Below are 20,186 nucleotides of genomic sequence, written 5' to 3'. Positions count from 1 at the left end.
AAAGTGGAAGAACCCCCACTGGGACCTGGGGATTGGCAAGCCTAACTGGAAGTCCTAATAAAGGAAGTAGACTATGACATAATAGGCCTTACTGAAACGTGGTGGTATGACACTCACAACTGAAATATTAGGATTCAGGGGTACAACTTATTTAAAAGAGACAGGCAAATGAGAAAGGGCGGAGGTGTAGCAGTATATGTGAAGGAGGTGTATACTTGTGAGGAAATATGTGAATCTGAACATGGCAGCTCAGTTGAGAGTCTCTGGGTAAAAATAAAAGGAGTAAGAAATAACAGTGATATTATTGTGGGGTCTGCTATAGACCACCAAATCAGGCAGAGGACTTGGATGAGATACTTCTACAGCAGATTGCAAAGTTCTCCAAGAGATGGGATACAGTGATCATGGGAGATTTCAATTACCCAGACTGTCAAGCATGGTAGAATTCCACTGGTAATTGATTGTTTTAGGGTCCTCCATAAAGCTGGCCTGTGAAATATCATGGAGGACCAAGGTCTATTAACTCTGTTATTCTTTCCCCCTCCACCTTCTTGCTTTATTGCTTGCGAAGTAGAAGTAGAGAGAAACGAAACTAACTTGAGAAAGAGTAATCAGCACTTTCCCATACATTCCTGTTAGGGAGTGTGGCACATCTGGGGGAAAGCAAGGACGGAGTCCTGATAACGCTGTAAGAATGTAGGCATTTATGATAGTTTACGTGTGAGAGCGCATCCCTCACCCCCACCTTTTGGAATCCTTTTGAAGTATGCCTTAAAAGTATTGTATCAATGTATTTTTAGCATCACTCTCAAGAATCTGTTACACGGAAAGTATCGGTCTATCAATAAACGTAGTTTTGTATCAAACCTGACTCATCATTGAAACCGCATGCTTGACACGGACATTTGTTGGAAGTCCAACTCTGCTAAAAATGAAAAGTCAAATAGATTCCTGTCTTGTCTTGCTGACAACTTCCTTTTCCAGAAAGTAAAGAAGGAAACAAGGGGATCTGCTATCTTGGATTAACCACTGCACCAAACTGGCTCTCTAGGGCTCCCTAAAGATGCTTTTCAGAAAGGGAAATGAGAGAAGCCAACATTGGTCAGGCAACTGAGTGCAAACCATGCAAACTGTTCTGCCAGAGCCCAACAGTGCAGGCTGCTGCTCTCTATATTACTTATGGTGATACTGCAGGTGTGCTTCTAATGACTTTGGGCTATGAAATTATAAACTATAAATCAATGTGTCAATTATCAGTACAAATGGTCTTTCTTACCCTGGTTGTTTACTTACTTTCAATTTATATCCTGCTCTCTCCGCTCTGAATATTGATGTAATGTGGAACTTCATTATAAAAAGTGGCTGATCCCTGGTATGTGGACACACCCACCTACCAAAATGTGTTTAAAATATTTATGTTGCACACTTTTCAGGATCTTACTGATATGGCTGTTACAAGGGCCAAAGCTGATTTTGATCTGAGCCATGTGCTGAGGGAGGTTATTGGAAAAGGAGTTCCAAAAACCCAGAAATCCAAAGCACAGTGGGGGAGGGGGTTGTTATATTGCAGAGTCTTCCCCCCCATTAAGTCACAGCTGACTTTTGGCAACCTGGTGATCACAGCAGGAGACATTCAGAGACGGTTTGGTCCTTGCCTGCCTCTGCAGAGGGACTCTGGTTTCCTTTGATGGTCTCCCATCCAAAGACTCCCCAGGGCTAACTCTGCTGAGTTTCTGAGATCAGGCAAAACAGGGCTTGCCAGGCCAGGGCAGACTGAAGAGTACAGATTATTTATTCATTTATAAAATGCCTATGCCACCTCTCAAAAAAGCCTGCTTGAGGGAGCTTGCAAAATAAAATTATATAACAGCACGCAATTCTTAAAAATTAACCAACTTTCACCAATATTTGTAAGATTACAACAATCATTCTAAAGACTAAAGGAACCAGTGTTCCCTCTGAGTTAGTGTGAGTTAGGCTCACAGATTTTTAGCCTCCGGCTCACACATTTTTGTCTTAGCTGAGGAAAAATGATCCCAGAGCAAACTAATTTATGCAAGAGCTCACAACTTTAATGCCAGTAGTTCATGAAGTAGAATTTTTGCTCACAATATTCCACAGCTAAGAAGGAGTATTGAAAGGAACCCATCCAGGTGAGCATGGATCCCTCCAAACCGGTGATGAACTGGCAAAGAAAAAGGAACAGGCTACATAAACCTATGGAGAGGAGCAATTCCTTTGGATAGTGAACCCCTCTCTGTCAGCTTGAAGGCCAAGATGGGTAGTGTCAAATCTACCCAGAATTCTGACAGCAGTTTATCACTGGAGTCTTCATTTGTTTTATCTTTCCTGATATATGGTTACTTTTTCATCTGTTATTGCATGCCACTCAGTTTTTTAGTTTAATTTGTCATTTATTTACTCACATTACATTTACCAGGTTGGTCAATGAAAGAGGGACAACAAGGGTATGGTCATCCTTGGGAGCTGGTGGCCCTGAATGTCTCCCCACTAGTGAGGTTGGGGGAGGGCAGAGGGACAGCTGGGGGCAAGCTGGAGTTCAAACCATGCAGATGGAGTCAGCGGTTAAGGAAGGGAAGAGTTTCCCCTTGGAGAGAGTCGTTCTGGAGCGACTGAGAGAGAAGGCTGCTGATTGAGAAAATAGGAACCAGCCCTTTGCTAGCTGCTCTATGGGCCAAATACGTCCATTTGAATTGGAGCAATGGGCTGCGGGTTGAGACGTGAAGCTTCTTCCCCCAATTCCTGCCACGAGTGTGGACCAAAAGAATATGAATGTGTCTGCAGCTCCCCCCGCCCCCAGCTGCAAGACCCATCACTGGGGGAAGGAGGAGCAATTTAGAGAAACGTTCCAGGGTCCTGTCCTCAGGACACCAGAGCCTCCGACAAATGCTTGTGACTTTGAGATATACACAGAGATCCCATGATGAAGAGAGAGAGGAAAATTCCTTTCAACTCCCCAATGCTCTTTTGTCCAAAGGAAATCCATGCCTCCATCTCACTGACTTGGATCCAGACCAGCATTTCCACAGGTTCCAGGTGTTCCCACCCCACCCCCAGGACAGACCAAAATGCCCCCTGAAACCCCACAGTACAGGCTGCCACAAGAGGGGGAGGCCAAAAGCCACACTGCCTGGGTGCCCACACCTCTGTCCTCAGACCCACTGCTGGGCAAGTGTGGCTTTCTAGCTCTTAGCCCCTGAGCATCCCCAGCATCCCAGAAAGACTTTGCTTCACCAGCAAGGGAGATCTGGCCGAGTTCTCAGCCCAGCACTGCTCTCAGCACTGACCTTGTTTTTCTGGCTTCTGCTCCTTTGCTCTTCTAATTTTGGGGCCTGTTTGAAATACAACAAAAAAGTGGTTAGGATTCAATTTGAGAAGATCTGCATGTACACTCCTTGGTCAATGTGGAAACAGACCCAGGGCCAAGCAAGGTGATAGGAGTGACATGGATGCCCTGATCCAGCTTGCATTCCCACATAATGTCAGAGAACTAACATGGAAGGGGGGACTTCAGCCTTCTCTCCTGCACAATTTTCTCGAGCACAATGACTACAAGGGGCTGTGTTTGCCCCTAGGGGCCACCCTGTGCAGTGACAGCAGTGCCTGGTGCCCCATAGCAGAGCAAGCAGGGCTCTCTCCCCATGGCTGTTCCAGCTCAAGAAAACAGCATAGCAGAGAAGGCGAAAGCCCCTCCTCATCCCACTCCTGAGAGAAACCAAAGCACTCCGGGACACGAGTTCCTTGATGCTATTTGTGAGCACAAGTCCGTCTGGGGGATCCCCTTGCTGCCTCTCTCACATGTACTGCCTGGGGCAGAGAGGACAGAAGAGACCACTGGGTGGGGAGTCTCATGCACAAATGCACACATGCCTCCCTTCCACCACTGGACATTTGGAGCACTGAGTGAAAGCATGGAAGCCCTTTCAAAAGCATGGAAACCCCACTGGTTGGCAGCAAAGCCTCTCCTGCCTTCGGGGTCCTTGCAGCCAGCCACAGTCACTGTGCAGAGATTCTCACAAGCATCTGGATGCTGCAGCCAGTCCCCACATGTCAGAGGACCTGTAGGCTGGGATATTCAGCCAGCCCTAGCTTTAGAAAAGGAGAGGGTTTCTTTACCCCGCCCCCAACCACCACAGAAAAACCATGGAGTAGTAATCAAATCCAAAGGAGATCCAGGTGAGGGGGGGTGTCTCTGGCCCGGACACAGTTATTGGATCTCCTCCTTTAATGGAGATTGCCCCCCCTTCCTCAGCTTCAAAACCCTGTTCCAAAGAAACTCAGGTGGAGACAAGCCCAGAACAGAGCTCAGAGGGAGGCGCAAGGGGGTGGAACACAATCTCTTTCTTCCCTGAAGACAAACACTTGTGCCCAGGCCTGTAGCCACAGGGGGCCTCCAGGGGCCCCAGCCTCCAACCTCCCAGCTGCCCCTTCCCACTGCTGCACCTCGTGCTGCCGACCACCTGTGCTCTTCTGAGCTCTCTCGCCTCTGAGGCCACCACCACTGCCAAGCCCCATTGTCCCAGGCAGAACAGCAAAGCTGCACATGTCCAAGCCACCAGCCCCCCCTGTGCCACAGGCAGCTTCACTGGGGACAGAGGAGAGAAGGCAGCTCAGCTGCTCTGGCTCTTGGCTGGGAGGTGATGAGGAAGCAGCCCCCCTCCCCCAACCGGCCACCTTAGCAGCAACCTGCTGGGGCCAGCCTTTCCACCGGTCTTTCCAAAGGATGTCAGTCTTCAGCATGTCTCTCTTCACTCACCGCATGTGAAACATACATTTTACAGTTTAAAACATGAGAGAAAAAGAGCTAAAGGAGAGGAAATAATTCCGATGAGCCCATTGATGGGCTGCACTTCACTTACCTGCATTTTTTCCAGCATTTCAAAGAACTCTGCAGACTGGGAGGGAATGAAAATTCACATTAGAGTCTTATAGCAAATACAAACAGATCAGATACAAAAGTTCTTTTTCAACTGAAAGGTTTAAAAGCATTCTGCATGTACATGCCTCTGGATGTGAATGAGACGCCTCATCTCTCCTCCCAGGCATCTGTTGTCCAGGGGGGCTCAGTGCCATGCCGAGGGGAGGCCCACCTCAAGAGCTGGTGGCACTTTTTAGAGTAACCTACCAGGTGTGTGGGGGGGGCTGATTTGGGTCAGAGCTGCAGCACACAAGAAGGAGGGATTAAGTCTTCCTCCCTTCACCATCAGCCCGACGTACAATGGCCCCAGAAAGGTACAATTTGCCTATTTGTACGTGTAGCCTTTTCCAGCCAGCAGACAGGAGCTCCATGGAGCCATTTTAGATTAGGATAAAAACAGCACCCTGCCCTCATGCAATGGTCTCCATTGGAATCAAGGAGTAGCCATGGCTCAGTGCCAGAGAAGCTGCTCGATGTGCAAAAGGTCCCCGGTTCAATCCCAGCCAGCATCTCCAGTTAAAAGGAGCATGTAGGTGGTGATGTGAAAGATCTCCTCTGCCTAAGCCCTTGCAGGCAGTCAAAGCAGGCAGTTCTGACCTCGAGGGACCAAGAGTCTCAAGGCAGCCTCCAGTGCTTTCAACTGAATTCCCAGCAAGTGGATTTTTAAAAACACTGAACCCCCAGCATGCTGTCTGGTTAGGCCCCAAGATGCTCTGAACTGAGGCTTCTGTGGGTCAGAACTGGAATCTTCTGCATGCAAAGTGCAGCTATGAAAAATAAGCACTCCCAGTCTGAAATATGCACACACTTTCTCGTCACACTACTATTTCTGCATAGGAAAAGAATGCTGGTGGACGTATGAAGCAGCCCTAAGCTTCCATTACATTTCAGGCCAGGTGACAGTTCAATGGTGTTAGTTTGGCTGATGAAAAAAATGGACTCTCCACATTCAGAGGCAGAATACCTCTGATTCCAAGAGCTGGGCAAGAAGGCAAGAAGCATGGGCTCTTGCCTGATGGAACCTGCCTGTTCTGATCCAGCAGGGCTCTTCTGGTGCTGATATTTATTGCTGCCACCCCTTTTCTTACATTACTGCATTTCCAGACTGTTGTGTGTTTCCTGCTTCATTTTGTTCCTTCCAATTTGCTTGCCATTTTAACCATTCAGGCAATGTCTGGCATGTTCAGAATGGAACACACTGCTGCTTTCACAAGAGTAAATTTAATGATAAATCTTTAATTGGTACAACAAACCAAAGAGCCTGAGGCGGGGTGGAACTTGCCTTTGTGATTAGCAAGTCTGGTACATGCAAAAGAAAGTCAGAATCTCATTACTGAAGTCCTAGTAGGCATTTCCAGTCTGGAATTGGAGAGCTTTTCCACACCATCAGGAAACACGTCATTCCAAGGAGCTGCAAGGAGCAAGTGTGGTTCTCCATTCCCATAAGAATATAAGAGAATCCATGTTGGATCAGGCCAATGGCCCATCCAGTCCAACACTTGGTGTCACACAGTGGCCAAAAAAAATAAGTGCCATCAGGAGGTCCATCAGTAGGGCCAGGACACTAGAAGCCCTCCCACTGTGGCCCCTCCAAGCACCAAGAATACAGAACATCACTGCCCCTGACAGAGAGTTCCATCTATATCCACAGTGGCTAATAGCCACAGATGGACCTCTGCTCCAGCTGTTGATCCAATCTGCTCTTGAAGCTGTATGTGCTTGCAGCTGCCACCACCTCCTGTGGCAGTGAATTCCATGTGTTAATCACCCTTTGAGTGAAGAAGTACTTCCTTTTATCCATTCTTACCTGATTACTCAGCAATTTCATTGAGTTTCCATGAGTTCTTGTATTGTGAGAAAGGGAGAAAAGTCCTTCTTTTTCTACCTTCTCTATCCCATGCATAATCATGTCACCTCTCAGTCGACGTTTCTCCAAGCTAAAGAGCCCCAAGCGTTGTAACCTTTCTACATAGGAAAAGTGTTCCAACCCTTTAATCATTCTAGTTGCTCATTTCTGGACTTTTTCCAATTCTATAATATCTTTTTTTGATGTGTGGTGACCAGAATTGTACATAGTACTCCAAATGAATCCACACCATCGATTTATACAGGAGCATTATGATACTGGCTGATTTGTTTTCAATTCTCTTCCTAATAATTCCCAGCATAGCAATCACACACTGTCTTGATATTTTCAGTGAGTTATCTACCATGACCAATGTTCCCTCTAAACTGCAAAGTCTTGTGAGCAAAAATTCCATTTTGTGAGTTTAATAAATTAGTGTGCTCTGGGGTCATCCTTCCTAAGCTAAGACAAAAATGTGTGACCTGGAGGGTAAAAATCTGTGAGCTAGCTCACACTAATTCAGTTTAGAGGGAATACTTACCACGACCCCAAGATCTCTCTCTTGGTCAGTCTCCACCAGTTCACACCCCATCAACTTGTATTTATAGTTAGGATTTTTGGCCCCAATGTGCATTATTTTGCACTTGGCCACATTGAACCTCATTTGCCACATTGATGCCCACTCACTCAGCCTTAACAGGTCGCTTTGGAGTGCCTCACAATCCTCTCTGGTTCTCACCACCCTGAACAATTTAGTGTCATCTGCAAACTTATCCACTTCACTGCTTACTCCAAACTCCAAATCATTAATAAACAAGTTAAAAGGCATCAGACCCAGTATGGAACCCTGCTTACCAGCCTCCACTGCGAAAATTGTCCATTTATACTCACTGTTTCCTATTAATTAGTCAGTTTTTGATCCACAAGAGGACTTGTCCTTTTACCCTATGACTCTTGAGCTTACTTTAGAGTCTTTGATGAGGAACTTCATCAAAAGCTTTCTGGACAACATCTATTGGGTCCCCTTTGTCCATATGTTTGTTTACCCCCTCAAAGAACTCTAACAGGTTAGTGAGACAAGACCTTCCCTTACAGAACCCATACTGAGTCTTCCTCAATAACTTTTGTTCATCAGTGTTACTACTAATTCTCTCTTTAATAATGGTTTCCACCAGCTTTCCCTCTAAGCTGAGTTAGTGTGAGTTAGCTCACAATTTTTAGCCTCCAGCTCACACATTTTTGTCTCAGCTTAGGAAAAATGGCCACAGAGCAAACTAATTATGCAGCCACTCACAACTTTCATGCCAGTAGCTCACAACTTTAATGTCAGTAACTCACAAAGTGGAATTTTTGCTTGCAAGACTCCACAGCTTAGAAGGAACACTGGTTTCCACCAACTTTCCCGGTATTGAAGTCAGACTGACTGGCCTGTAATTTCCCAGATCTCCTCTGGAACCCTTTTTAAAGATGGGGGCTACCTTCTGGACAGATTTTAATGAAAGATTACATATTTTTGTCAGGAGATCCACAAGTTCACCTTTGAGTTCTTTCAGAACTCTTGGATGTATGCCATCAAGGCCTGGTGACTTATCAGTTTTTAAATTGTCTATCAGTCGTAGGACCTCCTCTCTCGTCACCTCAGTCTGACTCAGGTCTTTCAACCTCCCAAAACCAGCAGTTCTGGAGTGGGCAAACACTTCTCATCTTCCACAGTGAAGATGGAGACAAAAAATGCATTCAAGCTTCTCAATAATTTCCCTATCCTCCTTCAGTAATATCCTCCAGTCATTTTCCTATCCTCCTTCAGTAATGACCCCCTTGGTCATCCAAGGGCCCCATTGCCTTCTTGGTTTCCTGCTCCTAATGTATTTGAAGAAATTTTTATTGTTGGTTTTTATGTTTTCGCAATATGCTCCTCATAGGCCCTTTTTGCCCACCGGATCAGACTTGCATTTTATTTGCCACAGCCTGTGTTCTCTTTTATTAACCTCACTTGGACTAGCTTTCCACAACTTAAAGGAATCCTTCTGTCCCCACTGTGTCCTCACAACAGCCATAGGAGGTCAATTAAGTGGAGAGGAAGCAATGGGCCCAAGGCCACCCAATGAGTGGCATGGGCAAATGGCAACAAAACTAGGTCCTCCTGCCTCATTTTAAGCTTCCAACAGCCCTGTGAGGTAGGTGTGGCTGACAAAGAGAAAGAATGGCCCAGGATCAAGCAGCAACTTGAAATTGGATCTCCCTCCACTCCCCCACCCATGCTCCCTGTGCCCATAAATACTGAAGGCTCTTTTCCTGGAAGCAAACAGGAACTTTTTGGTGCTGATATTTATTGCTGCCCTTCCTCTGTGTCTCTTGCCCCATCTGTTTTATCTTCACAACAACCAGGTGAGGAAGACTAAGCTGAGACAGAGAGCGACTTGCCCAAGATCACCCAGAGCCCTTCCTGGTGAAGTGAGAATCCCAGTCCTGGGCTGCCCAAATACATCACCCTGCTTCTTGAACATAGGAACATTTTCCATTTTGGAAAAATCCATGGTTCCCAAGACATTTTGACACTGGCAGCTAGGGTTGCCAATTTCCTGGTGGGGGCTGGAGATTTCATGGAATTACAACTGATCTCCAGACTGCAGTGGTCACTTCTCCTGGAGATCAGTGGTCCTGATCTCCAGACTGCAGTGGTCACTTCTTTTGTCGTCCACCCTGCTCTCGAGGGTGGACGACAAAAGGGCATCATCTCCCACTGTGGTCCCTCCCCTCTGCACACCCGTCCCCTCCCCAGGCCTCTGTCCTCAGATCTCCATGGATTTTTCAACCTGGAGTTGGCATCCCCAGCTGGGCTCTTGAGGCAATGGCAGTGTTTTGAAAACCACACTCAACCTATAGAGTGAAACAAAGGAGACACTGCAAGGCCGAAGCAAAGACAGATGCCAGTCATTAGGCACATTAGTGGCAAAGGTCCAGAAAGCCACTCTGACTCAACTCAATTACTGAATCACTTTTTGAATTTTCTAGTCATTCGCAATTTTGTATCCTTTCCTTAGTAACAGCAGTGTAATTCAATTACAAGAATATTGGGACATTCCTGATAAAAGGCTGTCTTCTGATGGGGGAAGAAAGTGGAAGGATTCCAGAGAAGCCAGTTTCTTTGTCCTCCACTCCACCACCCCCCCCCCCCCCGGGAAGCTTTCTGTTGTCCTGCCTGTGTTTGCTCACAATGGAGAGCGAAGTGCCTGGCTTGAAAGGAAGGGGATCTTTCTAAATGCCGGTTGCACAAGCCCCTAATTCAGATCAAAGCCATAAAATTGGGGGGGGGGGGTTGACCTTTACCACCCCTACAACCTTAGGGTGTGTGGACTGTGTGGCATTGTTCCCCACTTAAGTCCTAGCCCAAAATCCCCAGGAGTTTCCCAAACTGGATCTGGAGACCCAAGGCCGGCATGTGGGAGCCCCTAAATGAAGCCCCTGTAAAAATTGGCGAACCCGAGGAAAGATTGTAGCTGTCTGCATGTCCTCGGGGGTTCCCAATCCAACACTGCTTGTATCTTGGCGGGGTCCATCGCTAACCCCTTCCCAGAGACACAAAACCCCAAATAGTCAAGTTCTGTTTGGTGGAACTCACACGTTGACAGTTTGGCATACAGTTTATGTTCATACAAGGTAGCAAGCACCTTCCTCGCCAGTTGTAAGTGGGAGGCTAGGTCTTTTGAATAGATAATGATGTCATCCAGGTACACCACTACCTCCTTGTACAGGTACTCCCTCAAGACCACGTTTATAAAATTCATGAATACTCCCAGGGCTCCTTGCAATCTAAAAGGCATCACTAAGTATTCAAACTGTCCCATTGGGGTGTTAAATGCGGTCTTCCACTCATCCCCTTCTTTGATTCATACTCTAAAGTAGGCGTCTCTCAGGTCCAGTTTCGTGAATATGGACCCCTCCAACACCGTACTTAACAAATCTTTGATCAGGGGGATGGGGTAGGCATTGGACATCGAAATCCCATTTATCCTGCGAAAGTCAGTGCAAAGTCTAAGGCTCCCGTCCTTCTTTTTCCGGAACAGGACAGGCATGGCATGCGGAGTGGTAGCCGGCCTAATGAAGCCCCTTTTTAAATTCTTGTCTATGAATTTCCTTAGCTCCACTTTTTCTGCCCACCCCATAGAGTACAGTTTGGCTTTGGGTAGCTCCTGGCCAGGGATTAGTTCAATGGCACAGTCGGTGCTCTGGTGGAGGAGGAGCTCATTCGCCTCCTCCTCGCTAAACACCCTGCGCATGTCCCGATACTCTCGGGGGATGGATTGAACCTCTTCCACGGACACACACATCCTTTCGTTCCTGGGGGGTGGATTAGGTCCCCAATCCCCCAGCCAATGATGGTGCGTGCACCTTTTGTCAGTAAAATTTATGGTTTGATCCCCCCACTGTATGTCCGGCTGGTGCTTGGCTAACCATCCGCCTCCCAGTACTACATCAAAGGAGGAGGAGGGGGTGATCACAAAAACCTCAACGTCCCAATGGTTCTCTATTCCTATCGGTACACCCTGAGCCTCTTCTATACAGGGCTCCCCTCGCATTATGGACCCGTCCATTTGTTCGAATTGGATTGGGTGGGGAAGGGGCTTTCGGATTAGTCCAAGAGCATCCACCAGCTTTGGGGTGATAATTTCTCGCATGCACCCAGAGTCAATTAGGGCTCGGGTATGAATGAAGCATTGGAGCTTCCGATTTAGCAAAGTCAGTGGGACAAAAAATAGGGATCCAGTTATTCTCACTCGTAATGGTGCCGTTAGATCCATGACCTGCCTCTCGGCACCCCTCAGTGCAGGTCGTTCTTGTTTTCCACCGGCTCGGTTCCCCACGACTCTTCACTCATGTCGTCCAAAATTATAGTATCCTCGTCTAGCACCATCGATGTCACGGTGCTTCCTTGACTCAACTCTTTGGGCCTGGTTGTCGCCTTCTTGGGCCCCGTCACTGTTGGCTTCAGGGTAAGGGATGGGGGGCCTCAAGGTTCTTCCGGGCAGTTGGCCGCCAGATGGCCCGGGTCACTGCAGTGGAAGCACTTACAATCCGTGGGGGGCTTGGTGGTTCCCCCTGGGGTCAATCCCTTCTTCAGCTCTACTTTGCCCCCTGACCGAGCCTCACGTCCCCCCTTTCCCCTTGCTGCAGTTGGCGTTGGAGAGCCACTCGCTTCATGTTGGTTTCCACCTCACCGGCTAGTTGCACCCATCCCACTAGAGTCGTGGGGCGGGCTTGCTGAAGGGCCCGATCCAGGAGACTGGCATTCAGACCCCACTGGTAGGCTTCGATCTTCATCATCTCACTCCAGCCTCGAATTTTGGCACACTGTGCCCTGAAGTCAGCGGTGTACTCACCCACCGATTTCAACCCCTGGTGCATGTCTCGCAGAGCCGTGATGGCCCGGGTCTCTTGGAGGGGGTCCTCATACTGGACTAGTAGGGTCTGTAGGAACCCAGCCACACTATCGAGTTCAGCGCCCTGAGTCTCGTACAGGCTTTCGTACCAGCATTTGGCAGCCCCCTTCAGCTTGGAGCTGAGATAGTTCACTCGGCTGAAGTCGTCTGGGAACGTGTTCCCCCCGTAATGCATGTAGCTATTGGCTTGGATGGTGAAATATTCCACCTCTTCTGGGTCACCATCAAAGGTGGCATCTAGCTCCCGGCCCCTCCCATAGTCTCGTGGCCCGGGGAGTACTGGCACTGGTGCTGGGGCCCTGGGTGGGGCTGGAACCACCGGAACTGCTGGTGGAGCTGCTGGTGGAGCTGGCGCTGCTGGCAGTGCCGGCGGGGCTGGGGCTGGTGGGACCCTCCCGAAGTCGTGCAGTAACAGCCGGTCAATCTGCCCCTGCATCTCTCGCGCCATGGAAGTGGCGTTCGCTTGGATCTCGTCCTGCAGTTCTCGAGCCAGGGCTGCCATCTCTCCTTCAAGTCCGACCCATCGTGGCAGTCGTCATCTGGCCTCGGTCCTCCCCATTCGTCATTGTCTTGGATGGGGCATTCGTCTCCTTGTTCCCTGGGGTTCCCGCTCTTCCCCCCTTTCATGGGCCTCATCAGGAAGGCCTCATGGCGTAATGGGGCCTCGTCCATCAAGGTGGTGGAGGTGCGGGGCTCCTACTTCCGAGGGGTGATGAATAGCTCCTGGATGTGTAGTGGGGACCCACGTCCCCCGACTCTCCGGGCCCCGACGATGTGCCAGGGGGGAGTCTTTACTCCTGCTCCTTCAAAAGGTTCAGTAGGTTCTCTGTTATCTGGAACTTTTTCAGCCATCCAGCTTAAAAGTTGCCGGTGCAGATAAACTCTTAGTAATGGATCAATTTCAAAATGTCAAGCAAGCCGATTTCAAAGTAACCAGTCCTTGAGTTGAAACAAAGTATGGTTTATTGATAATCCATGTGCTTCTATTGAGTCAGGTATTGGAAATGATACAAAGTAACAGTAGAATGCATACTTAAAGGTGGCACATCAAAGGTTCTCTAAACATTGCTACAATTGCTAAACAATCCTGTATTCACGTGTGAAAATTCACACAGTAACTTCTTTATCTCCTCTTTGGTTACTCTTCCTGGGTCTAGGCCTGGCCTGGGAAACTGTCCCTGGAGGCTTTATCTTCAAAGAGCAAATTCCTGCATTTGTTAGTAAAAGCAAAAGAGGCGCGAAAGAGGCACCAGCCAATTCTCTACTTTGATGTGCCTCAGCTTAGTTCAGGGTTAGTAATATTTTAAAGCATGGCAGTTATATTCAGATAAACATAGACGGTTATAGAAAGATAAAACATTGCTTGACAGTTTAGCAACCCACTCATGTGACTTTGGGAATTAGGTAATACAACACCTCCCTTTTTATTTTAGCATCTAAGATTTCTTCTACTTTGTGGTGATTTTGATTCCCCATGAGGATTAGGTCCAGCGTGGCCAGTCTAGGGTGCCAACGTGTTGCACCAGGGTCTTTCCAGAGTAGGCTGAAATGGAAAACAGGATGAATTTTACTGAACATTTTAAGTAAATCTAACTCTACAGTCACTTTATTTATAATCCTGTTGATGCGGAAGGGTCCTACAAATTTGTACGTCAGTTTCTTGGATAGTTGTGAGATTGGCAAGTTCTTCATTGAAAGAAATACAGTGTCTCCCACTTTGAAATCCCGAATCGGAGTGTGTGATTTATCATAATGTTTTTTGTATGATTCCTTGGCGGCACCTAGGTTCTTTTGGATGTTACTCCACGCCTGCCCCAAGTTTGTCCACCATTGCTCAAATGATGAGAGTGTCTCTTGAGATTCCCCTTCTGGTAGTAACGGGAACAGCTTTCCCTCGTACCCATCCACCACTAAGAATGGAGTAGCTTTTGTGGAACTATGCACAGTGTTGTTATATCCATACTCTGCAAACGGGAGCAATTCAGCCCAGTTGGATCGTTGATGGTTTACAAAACACCATAAATATTGTTCTAGCACCGCATTGGTTCGTTCCGTCTGCCCAACTGTCTACGGGTGGTACGCGGAACTAAGCCCTTGTTCAATGTGGGCTAATCTGCAGAATTCCCACCAGAAGTTGGCAACGAACTGAGCCTCTCTGTCACTAATCACCTTATCAGGGAAGAAATGTAGTCATGACATGCTGGAAGAATAGATGGGCCAGTTTCCTGGCCATGGGCAGTTTAGAGCAAGGAACAAAATGTGCTTGCTTTGAAAACATGTTACCTATTACCAAAATTATGGTTTTCCCTGGGAGGGGAGTAATTTAACAATAAAGTCCAGGGATACCATTGACCATGGTCTGGCAGCTGACTCTAGCAGTTGTAGAAAACCGGGTGGTTTACCTCCCCTCTTTTTTGCCATAAGGCAGATTGGTCATGAGACTACATACTTGGAAATGTCTTTTTTCATGAAAGGTCACCAAAATTGTCTATTTACTAAATGCAGGGTTTTCACGTAGCCAAAGTGCCCGGCAGTCTTATTGTCATGGCAACCTTGTAATATCTCTTTGTGTATGCTCTCTGGTACATACAGTTTCCCACCTTTGTACCAAAATCCTCCTTCGCTTTTTTGCATCCCCTTCGGTTTAGCATCCCCTTCCTTTTCCACCTCATCCTTAAGTCTCACCCCCCATTGGTTCTCCATGACTTGCCGGAGTTTTTGCAACCGGGTGGTTACTGCTCCCCCCAGATGGGAGGGGGAGATAAAGGAGTAGATTACTTCCTCTTTCTGGCTGTTGTGCTGAGGAAAGCAGGATAGGGCGTCCGCCAAGAAGTTTTTCGAACCTGGGAAGTCAAATCTGGTGAAAACCCCCCCACACCTGATTTTTCAGTTAATTTTCGGCGGCTCATTAGTGCTTCTAATTTTTTGTGATCAGTTCAGATCTCGAATGGGACTCGGGCCCCTTCTAACCAAGATCTCCAAGTCTCAAGTGCAAATTTGACTACAAATGCCTCTTTGTCCCATACTGACCAATTTCACTGTTCGGGAGAGAATTTTTTTAGAAATGTACATACACGGTCTGAGAACTCCCCACTCATCTGGTTGCATTAAAATCCCCCCCCACAGCGATGTCACTGACGTCACATTGCACCACAAATTAGTTCTATTGCACAATCAATGTCTCTGTGTGGGGAGGGGGAGTTCGTTGGCTTCCTCCTCACTGAACACCACCTTCAAGTCTCTGTATTCTCGGGGGGATCGACTCCACCTCCTTTATAGTGAGGCATAGTTTTTCGTTAAGTGGCGGTGGTTCAGAACCCCACGCTCCCCTCTTAATATTCGGTTCCTGTTTAGCTAGCCAACCAATCCCTAGAACTATATCAAAGGAAGAGGAGGGGGCTATCATGAAGATTTCTGTGTCCAAGTGGTCTACTATCCTGACCAGTACTCCTTGCATTTGTTGTGTGCATGGTTCCCCTTTCATTATAGTCCCATCTATCTGTTCGAAATGGATGGGGTGGTGTAAGGAGCTCATTTGGAGATCTAGTGCATCTAGTAATTTTGGGGTGATAATTTCCCTCGTGCACCCCGAGTCTAGCAAGGCTCTCACATGCAGAAACCACTTGAGGTTGGGGTTCATTAAAGTCAACGGCATGAAAACAACATTCCAGTTAGTCACCCGTAGTGGCGCCATTAGTTCCATGACCTGCCGCTCAGCGCCACTCAGTGCAGGTCGCTCTTGTTTCCCACTGGTTCTTCTCCCCTGGATTCTTCGCCCAATTCAGTCAACAGGATGATCTCCTCCCAAGGAGTCGGGGTCGCGACGTTGTCATTAGCTGGTTTCCTTGGATGCTCATCCGGTTTCTTCACTTTGGGAGCGCTGGGCTTCGGAGTTAGGGGGGGGGCTCAAGATCTCTCTGGGCAATTCACAGCTAGGTGAACTGGCTCTCCGCATCGGAAGCACTGGCATGAGTTAGGGGTTTTTGGTCCCCCCGTTCCGATGGATGCTTTCTTCCCCTCAGCTTTTGTCTCAGATCGAGACTCACATCCCCCCTTTCCCTCTTGCTGCTGCTGATGCTGGAGAGCCACTCTTTCCATGTTAGTTTCTACCTCCCCTGCTAATTGGACCCATCCTACCAGGGTTGTAGGTAGGGCCTGTTGGAGGGCTCAATCCAGGACGCTCGCATTCAGACCCCTCTGGAATTGTTCAATCTTCATTTGCTCGTGCCACCTTCATACTTTCATGGCACTAGCCCGAAAGTCCGCCACATACTCTTGCACGGATCGAAATCCCTGCTCCATGTCTCAGAAAGCAGTGAGTGCTCGAGTCTCCTGAAGGGGGTCTTCATACTATATCAGGATCATGCATAGAAACGCCGCCACCATGTCTAGCTCAGGGCTGTGGGTTTTGTACAGGCTCACATACCACCGCTTGGCCGCTCCTTGCAGTTTGGAACCTAGGTAGTCCACCCGGATGAATTCATCCAGGAAGGTGTGACCCCAGTAGTACATGAAGCTATTCGCCTGAATCATGAAGTATTCTACTTCTTTGGGGTCCCCATCAAAGGCAGCCATCAGTCCCGGCCCCTCCTGTAGTCAGTCGGCAGCGGTAGTGGAGGCTGCTACGGGGTGGGTTGCCCCCCTGCCGGTGCTGGAGGGTTTAGAGCTTGGCCAATCTGCCTCCTCATCTCTTGGATCATGAACGTATTGTTTGACGGCCTCTCTTTACAGAGGTTCTGAGCCATCTCCACCATCTAGAATCTCATAAGTTGGAGCAAGCCCCAGGGGTTGGGGTCTTGACCATTTTCCTCCTCCTTGGGGACCAGGTGTGCCCCGGTCTTCTCGGCCATCATCCCCACTCATCTCGGAAGTTCCCATGTTTTCCTTTTTCCCTGGTATGATGCGCAGGGGTGGGAGCTCCAGGATTGCTTCTCGGTAACCAGGTCTCTCATCCATCAGGGTTGTTGACCTGCATGGGCCCCAGTCTTTCAGGGTGCTGAATAAGCGCTGGATATGCAGTGGTGACCCTCTCCCGATTTGCCTGCGTGCATCCAGTACGTGCCACGGAGGGGGCCTCAGGATTCCTCTGGTGTTTGAATCCTCGTTGCCGGAGTGCCTGGTCTGGCGGGAGCTTCTCTGTCATCTGGATCCTTTTCCATCATAGCGTTAAAAGTCTCCAAATTTGGTTAAGTTCCCAGGTGGTAGTCTTTCTAAAATGTCAAGTCCCAATATTTCCAATAATGAAGTCCTTTGTTTTGCTTCAAATAGACTAGTTTATTTAGGAACTCACAGGTGCCCAAGGAACATGGTCCTTGGAAATACTGAGATACCAGAGGTTACATGATGCTATATAGGGTATCATAAACTGTTACAAAAAAGCACTTTATTCAAATCTAAGGTTCAAACGGTACAGCAGTAATTTTCCTTTCTTCTACAAAAGCATTCTATCACTAACCCGAGAACTGATAACAGCCCTGTGACTTTTAGGGAGTATACGCTTCAGACATAGCAGGCCATTCACAGTGACATAAACATTCTTAGCCGGATGGCAGGGAGGACGTGGAGGATGGGTTGTAAATAATGGAGGAAAACCAAAGCATGGGTTTGACATTTGTTCAAGTCATCTTACACCAGTCGTTTATTTGAAGTATTCTTCTTTCTCGTCCTAAATCATGGCCTTCAACAGGAAGAACTGATGAGAACACAACCTGTGCGCCCAGCTCCTTCACCTTCTGACCCAGAGTCACATACCCTCATCCTATGTTTGGTTCTCTTCTAATTGCTGAGATACCACTTCCTCTTACTCCTCTTGTCCTTTCAAGAGCACCTCATGCATTCGGTCAAGAAAATCCTCACCTTCCTTTATACACTGCAGTGTGGACAATCATGCCTCCAGTCCCCATATCTTCTCCTCCAGCAGGGCCACTAACTTACACTTGCTACAAGTGTATTCGCTACTACTCTCAGGTAGAAATACAAACATCCCACAGTCATTACATGTCACTGCCTCTGCTCCCTCACCAGCCATGCTACTGCAATCCATTTCAAAATTTTCTTTATCTTGACCTCTCTTTAAATCCCACTACAAACTGCCACTTGAAACTACTTGTGAGTAACTACCCACCTTCCTACAGAACCCCCAGTCAAGACTCCCAGGCTAAAAGCCACAGGCCAAGAGCCCTTCAGCTCACACCAAAGGTTCACGCCTCTGGCAAGGATGAGCCTTGCAAATTAAAGGTTCAAGCCCCCACTCACCTCTGAGTCAATAGCCAAAGCAGCAGCAGAGGGTGGGGCCAGCAACCACCCCAAGGCAAACAAACTCTCCTCACTCAGCAACAGCTACACAAAAGCAATCAGAAACCCCTCTCCAGCAGGCACCAAGCACTCACACAGTTCCCTTCCACAGCAACCCTAGGTAACTCCCCAGCAGTTTTAGAAAAGCAAATCAACCCTCACCTTACCAGCAGCTGTGTTCTAACTCTCGAAAGCAGCTTCCTCTACTGCAGCTGAGCCACTTCTGCCTCTGGCAAGGATGAGCCTTGCAAATTAAAGGCTCAAGCCCCCACCCACCTCTGAGTCAATAGCCAGAGCAACAGCAGATGGTGGGGTCAGCAACCATCCCCAGGCAAACAAGCTCTCCTCACTCAGCAACAGCCACACAATAGACACACAAAAGCAATCAGAACCCCTCTCCGGCAGGCACCAAGCACTCACACAGTTCCCTTCCACAGCAACCATAGGTAATGCTCCCCAGCAGTTTTAGAAAAGCAAATCAACCCTCACCTTACCAGCAGCTCTGTTCTAGCTCTAGAAAGCACCTTCCTCTACTGCAGCTGAGCCACTTCTGCCTCCAAATGGCCCATTCTCATAATAAAATGGTAAAAGGTCTATTGGAATCATATACAGAGCATGACTGTGTGCTGTAGTCCGCCAAAGACAGTGTCAAGCCCCTTCCCTCTCATCCTTATTTACTGCCTAATGCCTTCTGTTATTTATAGCCTAGCCGGCCTGGTATCTGACATATTGTCGTTCATTACCCAAGACCTTCCTGTTTTGTCTATTGAAGAATGTGAGGGTGTTGCCCTCTCCTTTCGCAGAAATTCTTATCTCTTCCCAGAGCCTTAGTAAAATGCTTTGTAGTTTAGAGCCATTTTATTATTGCAACCTTATAACCTTTAGATTTGAATATTGAAGCCATTTGGTAGCAGTCTGTGCCATCCTATATAGTGAACGTGTATCTGGTACCTCTTTAGTCTTTTCAGTGACTGTGTCTGTGAAGCGTCTATTGAGTTCTAATAAAGGGATCAATTTGAAATAACAAAGGATCTCATTATTTGGAACATCAGGGCTTGACATTCTCAAAAGACTAACACTCTCGGACTTAACAAAATTTAGAGACTTTTTAAAGCCATGGTGAAAAAAGCCCCTGACAACGGACAAGTTCCAAGCACTGGAAGACTGTGATGCTGGAAGACTGAGATGCTGGAGTCATCCCAAAACAACCTCTGTGGCATGTCATACACACACGGAGACCGGTGGGAAGGGGCTCCCTGCTGCACATCCAGTGGCTGTTCATCACTTCGAAAGATTGGGGACCCTGTAAATTCACAAGTCTCATGGACACGGGCCCTGCTCGACGAGACACGATCCTGTGGCTACCTCCTCTCTGAATCCAGAAAGAGGAAGAGCGGGATCCATCGGAAGCAAGCAGGAGTGAGGAGAGGGAAGAGAAGGGCACAGACCCGATCCCTGATGAGAGGGAGGAGGAAGAGCAAGATCCCATGACGAGGGATTTCCTCCAAATCATACGGTTTGAGATGGTGGAGATGGCGAGTACCATGCAGGGGGAGATGAGGGCAAACGACACGTTCATGGTCCAAGAGGTGAGGCGGCAGCTACACCGAGCACTAAATCCGCCAAGACAGCAGCAGCTGCCTGTCAAGCCCGGCTGTTTTCCCCT

General features: G+C 48.0%; 1 protein-coding gene across 1 annotated transcript in view; it reads right to left on the bottom strand.

The window, feature by feature from the left end:
- Positions 1–20,186, bottom strand: part of RAP1GAP2 (RAP1 GTPase activating protein 2) — a 382,570-nt gene that overhangs the window by 148,475 nt on the left and 213,909 nt on the right. The window contains exons 3-4 of the mRNA XM_060259483.1: positions 4,881–4,916; positions 3,309–3,353 (exon numbers count right to left, since the gene is read on the bottom strand). Coding sequence (XP_060115466.1) covers positions 3,309–3,353; positions 4,881–4,916 — 81 coding nt within the window. The remainder of the gene's footprint in view (positions 1–3,308; positions 3,354–4,880; positions 4,917–20,186) is intronic.

Source organism: Heteronotia binoei, chromosome 18 (genome assembly GCF_032191835.1).
Source record: "Heteronotia binoei isolate CCM8104 ecotype False Entrance Well chromosome 18, APGP_CSIRO_Hbin_v1, whole genome shotgun sequence".
NCBI lineage: Eukaryota > Metazoa > Chordata > Lepidosauria > Squamata > Gekkonidae > Heteronotia > Heteronotia binoei.
The sequence above is the reverse complement of the archived record's forward strand: the minus strand, read 5'-3'. Positions and strand labels throughout refer to the sequence as shown.